Below are 15,014 nucleotides of genomic sequence, written 5' to 3' on the forward strand. Positions count from 1 at the left end.
ATCAAAGTTGATAAGAAATCTATCACTGGAAGGAACCTAATCGAATTTATAAGGAAAGGAATGACCAAACTGGACGGATTTTCTATAAAGCAGAAGCAGACCCAGCACAAAAGAATAAAATCTGTTTAATATGGAAGTCAAATGCCAACTGGTGTGTGCTTTTACAGTGCAGCAGAAAGTAGCGGTATCTTTAACAACCGTATATTTAGAAATGCCCTGAGAAGGCAAAAGCCCAGTGCTTCTGTCCTCTCACAAGATATACAGCTTGGCTATTAATACAGGCCCATTTACAAATGCATTACATTATTCAAGCGTGTACAATAACAATAGAGGAAAAAATGCTGCTTTGCAACTGAATGGCCTTTTGCATTACCCTCGTGCCAAGATGACACCAGATACAATGGAGCATCAGAAAATGTTACATGATACATATTTTCTAATATACATTCTTAGTTCTTACTTTGCTTATACGGGAGTATGAAAATCATGTGTTGGTTTTTTTTTAATGATTTCTCATATTGTTATCAACTGAAGAACTTTGAGTAGTAGTGACCAGTCTACAGGACTAACTGCACCAACCCTTCAGTTTGACTGATTGTCCAAACAGTGGTTTTGACGACAGACAGACAATTCTGCATGGGGCTGACAGACTAACATAGTGAGGAAGGAAATATAATGGACAGCCTGAGGTTGTCGTTTGCAATTGTTGACAAAAAAAAAAAACCACAAAAAAACCCCAAAATGAGTTAAAGGATGATTTTGCCTGACAAATCCTTGTAGCTGAGAAACTACAATACTTATTGTTTTAATGATAGTCTTTGTGTGTTGTATGCCAGGAGACCAGCAATGGAAAACCCGAGGTAAAAAGATACTCTGCCTATGTTTGGGCCATTTTTCAACTGGTATGAGGGAACAGGCTGCACTGGTATCCTGAAGGTTTCATTGCTGCCATAGTCTATGTAGATAACGTTACCCTCAGCTCTTCCCTCCAAAGGAAATAGAAGATCTTGAACAGCCTGTTTCTTCCAGATATTTCCATTCTGCCAGAGGGAATTCAGTTCCTGTTCTGAAAGTGAACCAGAAAGCTGATCTATTTTTCCTTTGTGAACAAATCTGTTCAGGTCACTGCCTTTTGCCAGATAGAAAAGAGCTAGAGGCTGCCTGGAACGATGCAGGGTTCCATAGAGGTTTTTGAAAGACTCACTTAAGCGTCTAACAAAAGTTTCCATTTTCCTGGAATCTTCATTTAGTTGTTTTCTATTTTGGGGCCAGAACATCAAGGACGCTAGGAAGAAAGGCTCTACATACTGTGAAGTTGGTTCCACTTCCTTTAGAATGCGTAGAAGCAGATCTCTCAGAACCTTAGAGGGCTGTAACTTAGCAGATTTAGGTTTAATGCAGTTCAGAACAATATTTGCCAAAATAAAATTCTGTTTGTCTTTCAGAGTTGCTTGTTCATTCTCCTCACACAAAAATGCATATGCTTCTACTATGTCTTCTATTTCTCTGTCAGCATTTCTGTGATTTCTGTGGAGGTATTTCAAAATGCCAGAAAATGAGCCTGCTTTGGAAGCCTCCACAGCGTCCTTGTATGCTTCTATACGCCGAGATATGGGCCACTTTGAGACCTGTTTACTTTTCAGTTGCTCAAAACTGAAATCACAAAATATTTCTGTGTATTTGGTAAAACATTCTTGAACCTTCTCATACAATTTTGTTTCTACCATTTCTTTTTCATTCATCTGTGTTTTGAAAAACACAAAGTAGTCTTCAAAAAAGTCAAATGCCCTTTTCAACCGTGATCTCAAACTACATAAAAAGCTGGAATAATGTTCAAGAACCTTGAACATTTCTCTGTTTATGTTAGGGTTATCTACATTCAAAACACTGTTTCCTGATAGATACCTTGTCATGTTTTTTCTACACCATGAATCTTTTTTGCTGAAAAAAGGAACATGCCAAAGGACCTCAATAACATAAAGACCAGTTTCTATCTCTCCCTGATAACCCGCAGTATTGTATGTTTGAAACTTTCTTTTAAGCTTTCGATGCTGCAAATATTGCTCGTCTGCATTTTCAGCTTGCTGCTGAGATTCTCTGAAAGCCTGTGAAGCCTTTTCAGCAAACTCTAGCAAGTAATTCAGTTTCTCAGCTGTCAAGACTTCATTCTTTGCTTCACACTCTACGTAGTATCTTACCTTGCTTTTAAAGACTTGACCTTGTGTATCTGATATGTACGAATTGAGTGGTGCTCTTTGTTTGGCTGTTTTGGCCCAGTATAACGCAGAGTCAAATTGCTTTTCTTTAATGTAGAAGTATCTTGCTAGGGCTTGGCAAAAGAGTGCATTTTGCTCAAATCTAGCGGATGCTTGCTCTAACACACGTTTCACATTACTGCACTTTTCTTCCTTATGAATGTCTTCAATTAAGGGGGAAAATAATGTGTCGAACTCATCGCCATGTTCCTTGCGCTGTCTAGTAATCAGAAGAGTTTGTATATCATGAGTAAGTTTGTCTTGCTTTAACGTAGTCTTATAAAATAAATCTTCTTTTAATAACTGCAATGTAATTTCACTTTTAGGCAAGTCATAGGTTAGTTTCAATTCTGTTAAGCAGTGAGATGCTATCAATGGGTGAATGATACGAAGACCTTTGTATCTTGGGTAGTCATGTACCTGATCATATATTAGGATATTGGAACAAATTCCCATCTTTTCTATCAACTTATCTTTACTGCAGCCAATCTCTTGAGAATTAATTCCTAAGAATTCTTCACATAGTGATATTGAGACTGTAGATGATTTTACATATGAGTTTAGCAGTGTTAGATAGCAAACAAGTTTCGCTGGTTTAGAGGCAGTATTCAAGTCATGCAAGGTGTTTTTAGCCACTTTTTCTATGTATTTTGGATCAAAGTTTTCCTTCATAATCATAAACGAATAGAAATTGTCAGGATCTGGATGCGTATTTTCAATATATTTTAGTTTCTGCTGAAAGGCCCTTTGCTCTTTTTCAGAAAGCACATGTTTTAAAGAAACACTATTCAAGAAGTTCATTGTTGAACTTTCGTCAGGATTCTGAGATCTCATACAATTTAGAATGATCACTAAAGGAGTTACATACTGAATGCATTTTCCTGTTATAGCTACCTGAATTTCTTTCTGCAGAAAATAGACATTTTCTTGCTCTTCAAAATCATCCACAAGAAGTAATACTGGTAAATAGCCTGTGTTGTTGTTTGCTCCACAGGTGAGTAAAGTTGTCAGCTGTGTTCCAAAATCACTTGGTTTGTTTTTCAGAACAGCACATCTGAATCGCTTCCGGAGATCCCAAAGGATGTGCATAGCTAGTGTCGTCCCACCGCAGCCTGGGTGGTGGTAAAGATTGATAACTTTTACAGGTGATTGAATAGCACTGTTAGATGCAGACATAATTAGGTTTTCAAGCTTTTCGTAACTGTCCCTTCTGATAAAATCTGAAGTATAATTTTCAGAAGAAAAATAGAAATTCCACCATGATACTTTACCACCTCGATAAAAATCTTCTTCTCGCTCTTTCAGGAAATTTTTAAATTTATCTACATCCTTCTCTATTCCTGTGTCTTTGCATTCATTTTCACAAAGTATTTCCAATGCTGCCATGGAGTCTTCTTCCTTCTTTAGAAGTACGGTAGAATGACCAACAGAAGGCAGAAGTCTTTCAGAAGACCGTGTCACTGATTTTAATTTTATTATAGTACCATTTACCATTTGCAGGGTTAAATTAGAAACACATTTCTTTGAAAGTGCTTCCTCATTAATGCCTCTAGCACGCAGAAGATCTTTCCATCGCTGGTACGTACCTGCACCAATGCAAATGCAGACCATGTATTCTAGTCCCTTTAATTCTTGGTAAAATGTCATAAAAGTCTCAATAAGGGGATCTGCTGAATCTTCTACTGTGGAAAGCAAAAGAAACACTATTAAAAACTTCCCGCTCTGTTTTACATCTTTGTGTGAAAGAAATGAAATCATTTTTCTGACACCAGCAGCTCTGTCTTGTTGCCACGAAGAGGGATCTAATGGTAGTTCGTGACTGCCTTTGAAGTCTGATCCACCATTGCAGAAAATCCAGTTAGTCTCCTGATGCAGTTTCAGCTTTTCAACTTGTTCAGAAACTGAACCCACCTTGTTTTCATAATAATGTGGGAAGTAACATCCAGCATTTCCATTTTTTTGGTAAGTCTTGAACACGCCATTAATTTCTGATTCAAAATCAAAGTCAAGCACAGCAAACCATTTTATTTCCTGTAAAAAATCTAAGTGCAAACTTTGACTTGGGTGACACTTGTTTGCTACCAAAATGTAGTAGTCATAGTAAGAGTTATCTAGTAAGTCCATGTTACCAGTGAGCAGACTAACTAACTTTAGTCCTTCATCCATTGACTTCTTTTTCTTTAAGTTATATTCTTCCTCTGCATTTTTACGAGAATCTGCTAAAGATGTCAAGGTACTTTTAAAATTTTCAAATTCTTTTGTATCTTGAATATTTTTGGAACTAGCTCCATCCCGGACGAAGACAGCTGGTTTCCAACTCTTACTCTTATATTCATATGTCTTGGTACAGAAATATTTTGTACCACAGATGCAGTGTTTGGGAACCACATCTATTTCAATGACAAACAGATGTGATGGAGTTCCATTTTGTAATAACACTTCCACAAATCTAGGTTGTCTAATGCAAGCTTTTGCAATGCTGACGTATTGCTTATGAAAGTACTTTTCGAAGAATTTATTCAAATGGTCAACGTATGCTTCTTGCCTGGTAACTTTCATTCCTTCAATCTCCCCATGCGGATTGTCATGTACTCCAAAATGAATAGTGCCATTTGTGCGGGAGTTCATGCAGGCTGCAGCAAATCTAAAGACTTCATTGCTAAATTTCATCATGATATCCTCTTCTAGTGCATTCTCTGTGTTGGTAAGTGATTTGAATTCATGTGCGGGATCAATGAGGTTGAGTGGCCCAGTTTCAGGGACGTTAAGAATGTTATACTGTGTGTATCGAGTACCATCACTGAAAGTATCAAAAGGATATGGCATACACATGTTTCCAGTTCGGTGCTGGCTACTTGACAGTGGTTTCTCTGATACATTCTCTTTGTCAGCTGGCTTCATTGCTTTTTTGTCTTCTATGGACTCCATCTTAGAATCCTGCAGTATACTGGAATTAAATGACCCATATTTTTCTTGCACTCCTTCGCAATTTCTTCATCTTCTCCTTCTTCGTCAAGACTCTGTTCAGTGCCTTCTTGTTCCACAGCCTGGTTTGAACCTTTACTGAGAATGTCATGCTCTTTCAGGAAATACATTATTTGAAGAGCAGGCCCATGAGGTATACCCATTTCCACAAAATCTGCTTTAGTCATCAGTTTCAAAATAAACCCAGTCACATCTTGGTTAAATAAGATTTCTGCATATTTCTGGTCAATCTTAACATCTTCAATTGCCCATTGTTTGACTTCCTCTTTTGTCCACTGTTCAATATGTTGATATGAATGTGATTTCTCATTTTTTTCAGTGTTTGCGTTTTCCATTCTTTAGGGAAAAAAACCACAAAATTACTAAACAAGTGATTTATAAAAGCCTATTAACTGAACAACATGTGTATACCTGCTATTATCAACCATTCATTTCTTCATTGGTATAATCTACTACATGGAATGCAACAGTTCAATTAGGGGGCATCATGGGAATGCGAAGTAAGATCATATATAAGGCATTAGTTACTTATAAAAGACAGATTTATTACAGAATGATTTTATTTTAATTCTGTTTTTAAACCACTTCTGTAGCTGATTCTACACAAAAATTGTGACTGGTATCTATTTGTGGTCATTTGGACAACAGTTTGTGTCCCACTTGTATTGGGCCATCCAATAAAAAAAAAAAAAAATCATAAAATCATAGAATATCCTGGGCTGGAACAGACCCATGAGGATCATCGAATTTAACTCCTGACTCCACAAAGGACAATGTTAATGTTAAACCATGAATCTAAGAGCATTGTTCAAACACTTTGTGAACACCAACATGCTTGGGGCTATGACCATTTACCTGGGGAGCTTGTTCCAGTGCTTGACCACCCTCCTAGTGGAGAACTTTTTCCTAATATCCAATCTGAACTTTCTCTGATGCAACTTTAAGCCATTCCCTTGTGTTCTATCACTGGACACCAGGCAGAAGAGATTAGCATCTCCCTCTCTGCTCTGTTTCATGAGGAATTTGTAGACAGCAACGAGGTCACCTCTTGGTCTCCTCTTTTCTAAGCTGAACAAACCTAGCATCCTCAGCCGCTCCTCATAAGTCATGCCCTCTAGTCCTTTCACCATCTTTGTGCCCCTCCTTTGGACATGTTCTAAAATTTTTGTATCCTTATTTTGTGGTGGCCTGTCCTGGTTTCAGCAGAGACAGTTCTTTTTAGCAGTTAGAAGAGCTCTGTGTTTTGGTTTCAGTTTGGAACTTGCTCTGAGAAGAACGTTGGCAGTGCACTGATGTTTATAGTTGGCACTGAGGTCTCACAGACCTTTCAGCTGCTGTGTTCTTGCCAGTGTGCAGGGGCACAACAGGATAGGGGGGAGCAAGACCAGGACAAAGGGTCCACAACTCCCCTTATGATTTGAATCTAGATTTAGGATTGAGGGCCAAATTGACCGGTGAAATATTCCATATCATGCAACGTCATGCCCAGGATAAAGATGAGGGTTAACTGGGAAGTAGAGCCTTTGCTCTTCTGGGGACTTTCACTCTCAGACTCTCAGAGCTCTGTCTCTCTCTTTTTGGACCTCTCACTCATCCAGAATTGTGGTGTCGGGACTTATCTGTTTCAAGATTGTTAGTCCAGGACAGGATAGATCTTGATCACTGGATGGTAAACAATTACACTGTGCATCACTTGTTTGTATATATTATTATCATTATACATATAAATATATTCATACACTAGTATTAGTAGTATTAAACTGTTCTTATCTTGACCCATGGGTCTCTTTCTCTTTCCTCCTTTAGTTCTCTTCCTCATCCCCTGGGGGTGGGGAAGGGTGACCGAGTGGCTGTGTGGAGTTTAGTTGCTGGAGTCGCCTAAACCACGATGTGCATAAAACTGCACACAGTACTTCAGATGAGGCCACACCAATGATGAATATAGTGGGACAACCACTTCTTTCAACCACCTCACTATACTGTGCCTAATGCAGACGAGGAGGTTGTTGGCCCTTTTGGTCACCAGGGCACATTTTTGACTCTTATTGCACTTACCATCAACAAAACTCCCCAGATCCCATTCTGCAGGGCTGCACTCCATCCTCTTGTCCTCCAATCTATACGTATATCTAGGATTATGCTGTCCCAGGTGCAGAATCCAGAATTTGTCCTCATTAAATTTTTTATGGTTGGTGACTGCCTAACATTCTAATCTATCAAGATCTCTGTGTAAGGCCTCTCAATCAATGGCTCCTCTTAATTCAGTATCATTGGCAAACTTGCTTAGTGTCCACTCAACTCCTGTGTCCAGGTTGTCAATAAAAACATTGAAGAGAACTGGCCCTAAAATTGAGCCTTGAATAACACCACAAGTGACTGGCCATCAGTCAGATGTTACTCCATTTACTACAATGCTTTGACTTCAATCCTTCAGCCAATTATTCACCCATCATGTTGTGTACGTCACAAATGACTCTCATTAAGTTCCCCATTTGGTGAAGAAGGAAAATCAACCACACACAGAAATCCAACCTTTTTTTTTACCCTTAGATATGGTTAAATACAGAGTTTGCTTAAATAACACTGTGAAGAGACATTGGGGTAGAAAGATACTGCTGTCTGTGATTATTTAGCTGTTGCTATTGCAAATGAAAGGAAAATCTTTTCCATATTACTTTTTCAGTACCTTTTGCGTTCACTAAGGTTTCTCAAATTAAACAAAAGCAAGTAGTTCAGCAGCATTGATAGAGATAAGTGACAGGATGAAGAGCATCTTACAATCCACTTGGTTTTAGTAAATGTGGACTTCTTGCAAAAACTTTGAAGAAAAAAATGCAATAAAATAAAATAATTCCCCTTAATAGTGTCTCATTTTACCTTATCCTCTCAATTCCTTTGGGAGAATATATCCATTCATCTGAAATTTTTACTTTATGGAATTGGACTCAGCTACAGTTGGTACATTAGTGGTAACGGTCTCCTCCATTCACCTTTTCTTACTCATAGTTGAGTGTTCCTTGATGACTTAGATTTTTTCAGTGAAGTTTTGTTTTCTGAAAGAACACTTGGTTATCTAAGCCACCCTAGTGACATGCTTTTCCTCAAGCTATTATTTAATTTCCTAAACTGTAAACTTTAATGAGAAGTAACAGTGAAGATTTCTTATAGCTAGTATGGGAAAACAGCTGTCCTACCTTTGGCTGAGCTGCCTCCTGATTTAACTAATGAACCATGAAAGCAGCAAAAAAAGTGAGGCCGTGGGCTATGGAAACCTGCAATTGCATTTTGTCTTAACAGACCCTCCCTTTTGCTCCCAGAAAAACTACTTTCGAGTTCTTCAAAATGCCACTATGGTACGCACATATTGTCAAAAATTGAGGGTGCAGGGGGAAAGAAGCTCAATGTTTTTATTCCATAACTGAAGTAGCTATCATAGTCATCAGTAGCTCCACCCAGGGTGTCTAAAAGCTGAGAAAAGAAACTGAAACTAAAGCACTTCTGCTCAGAAACAGCGTTCAACCCAGCAATGTAAAAGTATGATTTTCATTTCGACCAAATTTATACATTCTAACAGGGGTACAATTTACTCCTAACATAAAAGCAAACACATTTATGTCCTTAAAGCAGTTACTTCATGTTTTAGTGTTTGGAACCCCACTAACGAGATAAAGCTCCAGAATGGGATACTTTCGTTTCCTGGACTTGATGTAGTGTTTCTACGTCTCATGTTACAGGTTAGTTAATGATTCTGGCTGACTGAAATGCTTTAAACATGGAACAACTCTAACATATTATTTCTGCAAAATAATTTATTTGAGAACATATTCATTGGGATTATTTCACTGTAATCTCATAGCAACCACTTTTCACATGCAGACTTTTAACTGATTTGGAAGAGTTTATTTTAGTACGTTATAGATCATTTTATACATATATAATTAATGTCTAAAAAAAAAAAGAAATGGTATAAACTAAGCCATCAGGTCTTCAGAAAATATTCCAGCTTAGAAGTAAATATGCATGTACTTACTGTAACTGTTCTGTTCTGCAGGTTTTTTCCTAGTCGTTCAATAAATGTATTTTGTTCAAGCAGGAAATGCAATAGCTAAAATTCAGCTGCACTGCTCTTCTAAAGCATGGGGGGGGAAAAAACTAAAATTAGTTTATAAACTTCTAACAGAAGTCTGAGGTCAGAAATAGTAGGAAGGAAAGAGCATTGATAGACATATGATCAGTTTTTCCCAGTAGCAAACACCTGTCTCTAAAGGAGAGAAATTACAGTGTCTATTAGAGAATGTTTGTTATTCCTTACCTTTTCCTTGCATAGTTCTAATTTACCCTTCCAACACGGTGTCTAAATTTTGCAGACTGGGCAACTCAAAAGCTGGGTGTTGTCAAGAAATAAGAGGAACTAGATGCAGGGTGTTCTGGGCGGGTCTACCGGTCTTATCTCCTTTTACTTTCATTTTTACCAACCAAGGTTGCTTCTGATCCGCCTCTTCCTAACTTTCTGCTTGGGAAATCCTTGTTCTCTTAGGAAATTAATTCAAGAATTCTGTTCTAGGATGCCTTTAATAAAACACTTAGACAGCACTGTCTTGAGCTGCTATCCAGAAACTTGAGAAATTAGGAAACACCATCTGAGCAATAGTTAGTTAATAAAATGCAATTAATTAGACATATGGTCTTAAACCAGCAGAACTTTGCTGGAATGAGGGGTGAAATAAAAGGAAATGATGCCAGGGATGCTTTTGAGAAATGTGGCTATTCTTCAGTGTTGGCACTTTTGGATAATCAGACTTACTAACTTGCTCCTCATCTTGGTTACTTGATTTCCCACACTGCAAATACGTTAGTTTATTCCTGGTCTCCTTCTTTGGAGCAAACAACTAGTTTGATTTGAAGTGTAGCTTGAGTATAGTTCTGTGGATAGTTTACTCTAGAAATGTTTTTCCTTAGGCAGTGTGCTCATATTGCACTGTACTCTTCTCCAGCACCCAGTGAACAAGCTTTATGTTGTAATACCCTGCTATTGACTGCTTCTACTTCCAATGTTTCTCTGTATCGACACCAATCTTACAATACCCACTTACCCACTTACCACTGACCATTGCTATCACCCTGTTTTTTCGTCCTTTGGGCTTGATCGTCTTGAATGACCATGATAAGCAGTAGGCGTCTGAGTAAGATAATGACACCCATTAAAACATACATTTAGAAGGGTGGCAGCAAGAGCGCTCGCACTAGCAGTTGTGTGCAGTCCCACAAATGAAGAGGCTGAAAATCCTTGTATGGGGTGCAAGGACCCACACTGGAGCAGTTCATGAAGGACTGCAGCCTGTGGGAAGGACTCAAGCTGGGACAGGGGAAAAGTGTGAGGAGAAAGAAGCAGAGAGAGGAACAGCTATGGACTGATCAAACTGTTATGAGCTGACCACTGTCCCCCATTCCCCTGTGCCCCTTGGGGTAGCAGAGGAAGGAGGTGGAAGAGTTGAGAAAGAAGGAGTGAAGTTGAGCCTGGGAAAATGGAGTAGGGTAGGGGGAAGTTGGTTTAGTTTTTTTTATTATTTCTCACCATCCAACTCTATTTTAATTGGCAATAAATTAAATCAGTGTGATAAATAAATAAATAAATGAATAATAAATTAAATTAGGGTGTTAGTTTCATTTTCTTAAATTGCTGGCTGTTTCCTGATTGTATGGCGTGGTACTGTGTTTCCCTGAGCTGTGTTCTATGGGTGGATGTGGCAACCATTCCTTCCCTGCACCAGCATTTAACAGATGGCTCTTAACCTGACACTCCCCAGCAGCTTGTGATCTCAGTGGGGTTTGAAGCAGTACCATCCTTCTCCCAGTTCTGGCCTTTTCTCTTGCACTTAAGATCGTATGGTGAGCTGGTCCAAGGAACTGAAGGACTCTATGTCACCTTAGTCTATGGACAGATCAGATCTGGTCACCTTTCTGTGAGGTTGTTTGAGCTCCTTACCAGCATGGGCCAGACCATACCAGAGGAAGGAGTGGAAGGTGCTGTAAAACCACATACTTGTACAGACATGTGCATTTGCAGGCTACCAAAATCTACACAAACAACTTCTGAAATTGTTATGTATATTCTTTTGTGTTCTGCAATGTCAGTCCAAGTATGGGAAGTCTCTAGAAGGTAATTACGAAACAGCTCTGATTGCTCCTAACTTGCGTTGTTCTTTGCTGTTATCTTTCTTAAAGTAACTGCCTGCTTAAAAGGCTTGGGCATTGTGGTCTGAAACACTGCTGTTACCTGGTTAGCTGCCTATCTAGGAAATACACAGTTCCTTTCCCACCCTCACAATTTCCCTCTTTGTTTATGCCTTTTTTTTTGTAAAATTATATATCACAGCCTTTATTCATATTCCTTGTAGTGTAACTCCTAAGTAGATGATATCCTTGACTGATGAAGTAAGAGCAAAGACAATTCTTGAATGCTCTTTTTTTTTTCTGCTTTCCTAAATGGGCACGATTGACAACTGACACTCTATGTGCCCTTCCTATCCCAGCAGGCAGATGGAGATGGGTGCTGAAGCTCAGTAGTGTTTTTGTGAAGATATATGCTGCTATGACTGCAGGTTGTGCAAACTTAGCTGGATGAGCTAGCTTGCGTTCTGGTAGCAGTGCAGACAGGCAGCAAGGACCCTTGAGGGACTGGATCCCAACATATATTACTCAGGCTACCCCTGAGCTGTGTGGCCAGCACAGAACACCTGTGTCCGAGGCACTTGGAGAGTCAGAGAATTGGAGGAAGCCGGGCTACTAAGTGTCTCCAGGGAATGAATCTGCAGACCTCTCAGGGGACCCAAACTATTTGATCTAGAATAGAATAGAGTAGACTAGAGTAGACTATTTCAGTTGGAAGGGACCCACAACGTTCATCTAGTCCAATTGCCTGATCAATTCAGGGATGACCAAGTTAAAGCATGTTATTAAGGGCATTGTCCAAAAGCCGCTTAAACACTGACAGGCTTGGGGCATTGACCATCTATTTCTCCAGGAAGACTGTTCCAGTGTTTGACCACTCTCTCGGTAGAAATGCTTCCTAATGTCCAGCCTAAATCTCTCCTGGTGCAGCTTTGAACCATTCCTACATGTCCTGTCACTGGATACCAGGGAGAAGAGATCAGCACTTCCCCTCCTCAGGAAGCTGTAGAGAGCAATGAGGTCGCTCCTCAGTCTTGTTTTCTTCAAACTAGACAAGTCCAAAGTTCTTAACCACTCCTCATAGGACATTCCTCCTTCTCGCCCTTTCACCAGCTTTGTTGCTCTTTTTTTTTTTTTTTTTTTTTTTTTGTTTCTCAAGGCTTTCTTCATTTGGCTCTATATTTTGGGCACGCTCGAAAGCAATATAAAATGGAATCAAGTTTTCTAACCGTCCTAGCCTACTGTTTTGAATAGTGATCTGGAATATTTGAATATAATTGGAATGTTCTGTACTTTTAGATACAACTTGTGGATAGGACTAAGAATGACAGGCTTAAAGGACTTGGAAGGTGCTTGAAAGCCAGACTTTGAATTGAATATGATTTGAGAAAGACAAAAAATCAGCAAGGTGAAGTTAAAGAGGAAAATGTAGCTCTAAGGAAAACACCTGAATAAATGTCCAGTGCTATTTTGGTTTTCTCCCATGTAAGCTTTCATGTTGACAGCAAAACAACCTTATTCGTTTACTATTAAGATGGAAAAACATTACATAGAAACTTCTTTTTAGAACCACAGGTAATATAAAAGATGTACCCTGATGAAAATCTCAGTGTTGACATTAGGCAGTACTTTTCTAAATAAGAACATGTGTTCATTTTTGGTTGGGGTATGCTATTGTATAGAGGTGCTCTAGTTTGGAAGCTCTGCCCTAATATTTCTACATTAAGTTTTATCTGAGTTATGAGATCCACTGTGTCCAGCAGCTTTGTACTTTGCCCTGGAACACAGCACATAGCCTGAAGAGATACATACATATTATCTTTTTAGGTGGAGCAGGATTTCCAACACGCTGGTATTTGCATTGCATGTTTAACTGAACTGTAATGCAAATTCATACTTGAACAGACTCCTTAGATGTCTAATCTTTTATTTGTCTTCTATGCTCCTTGCCTGTTGTTTATTTACCACAGATTCTTATCAAGAAATGATCCTTTGCTTTTTTCCTCTTTATTTTAGCAACACAGCACAACTGTCACTTTCCATCCCAAGGCTGCATCAGTTTCATTGCTTACAGTGTGATCCTTTTGTATCTGCCTGTGAAATGTTTGGAAACTTTTGCTACAGTTCTGTTGCTCTCTGGAAAAGCCTTACGGCCTCCACAGAAAGGCAGCGAGGGAGCAGGGCTTCTACTCTGGAGGAGCTGGGCTCATTTCATACACTCAGGAGTCTTTATGAAGAACTACTTCTTTAGCAAACATTTCTGTATAGATTGACACGAACTGTTAAATTGTCAGCCAGTGACAAAGATTGGATCCTGCACTTTGAAGTTTTTTAAGAGATACTTACAAATAGCATTGTGCAATTTTTCATTTGTAAGTAGAGAATATACTCAAAATACAGCATGACATCCCATTCAAGGAAGTTCTAATACAATAGCATTTAAAAAAGTCTTTGGTTGGCTGAAAAAATATTCTGAACACAGACAGTAAGCTACCTAAAAAGTAACTGTTATAAATCAGGAAGCCTCTTATAGGAGGCAAGATTGAGGAATCAGTCCCCTTTCAAATGTATGAGTCATCTGGGACATGCTCGATTTGCATGTCTGTCAGAAAAAGTCAGTTTGCTAGCATTAACTCTTTTCCCTTTCTCCTTCTCCCTGTCCCAAGCATAGCTACCCAGAACCTCCTGCCATCTCCTGTGAGAAGCCATTGCCCTCTAGCTCCCAGAAAGATGTATGATACAGATGCATCAGTAGCAGTGTGGTGACAGATTTCCAAAGGAATTTATGCTAATACTGAAGAAAGTCCATAGAAATTATGTGATTGTATTTTGTCTGAGCAAGGCTAAAAGAAATACAAAAGAATTAAGCTACTTAAACCAAAAAGTTTTTTAACCTGAGACTATAAAGCAATGGGCTCTTTCCTTTTCAAGATTCACCTTTCCACAGGTAAAGCATGGTAGGTCATGCACAGTGCTGTGCTTGTATTTTGCCTTCATATCTAGCTCAGCTGGCCATGCATGTTTCAAAGGGGTGGTTAATGGAAGCATATAGTCTCTTTACATTAACATGAACTCATTGTGTTATAACTGCTAGTGTCATTTTTGCTGAGAACTACCTACTAATCATATACCTCCCAGTGCTCACAGAATCAGAGCATGGCTGAGGCTGGAAAGCACCTCTGGAGATCATCTAGTCCAACTCCTGCTCAAAGCAGAGTGGTAGGAAAATCTCATTCCCTAACTATTATGCCAATTAATCTTTATAGTATAAAATTGCATAAATTTTATTTAAAATATATATATATATAGTTTACATTTTATACTGAATAGCCATATTTAAGCAAGTAAACTAAAGGACCCCAGCTCATCACCCCTAGCCCACAAGATAAGGACTTTGCTTCTCAGAATCTTAAAAGCTGTCCGTGAAGGAGAAAAGATACTCCTGGACAATTAAGAGAACATCAGCATCCTAGCCCCTCTAACATGTCTTTGAAACCCTCCCACATTCTATTATCATAGATAAGTCACTATAGCAAGAACAACTCTAAGGCCATCTGATCAGTAGAGAAGAAGGTGGATGATGACATCATAGAAATATAGTTG

The 15,014-nt window shown here is 38.9% G+C and overlaps 1 protein-coding gene across 1 annotated transcript; it reads right to left on the minus strand.

Annotated features, from left to right (window-relative positions):
- Positions 1–496: 496 nt before the first annotated feature.
- On the minus strand, positions 497–9,665 carry LOC104376946 (sterile alpha motif domain-containing protein 9-like). The gene is given in 4 exon segments (XM_009983630.2): positions 497–5,221; positions 5,224–5,576; positions 9,271–9,369; positions 9,553–9,665. Coding segments are annotated over 2 exon segments (4,776 nt in total). The 5' UTR covers position 5,576; positions 9,271–9,369; positions 9,553–9,665; the 3' UTR covers positions 497–797.
- Positions 9,666–15,014: the final 5,349 nt, after the last annotated feature.

Source organism: Tauraco erythrolophus, chromosome 7, assembly GCF_009769465.1.
Source record: "Tauraco erythrolophus isolate bTauEry1 chromosome 7, bTauEry1.pri, whole genome shotgun sequence".
Lineage (NCBI taxonomy): Eukaryota > Metazoa > Chordata > Aves > Musophagiformes > Musophagidae > Tauraco > Tauraco erythrolophus.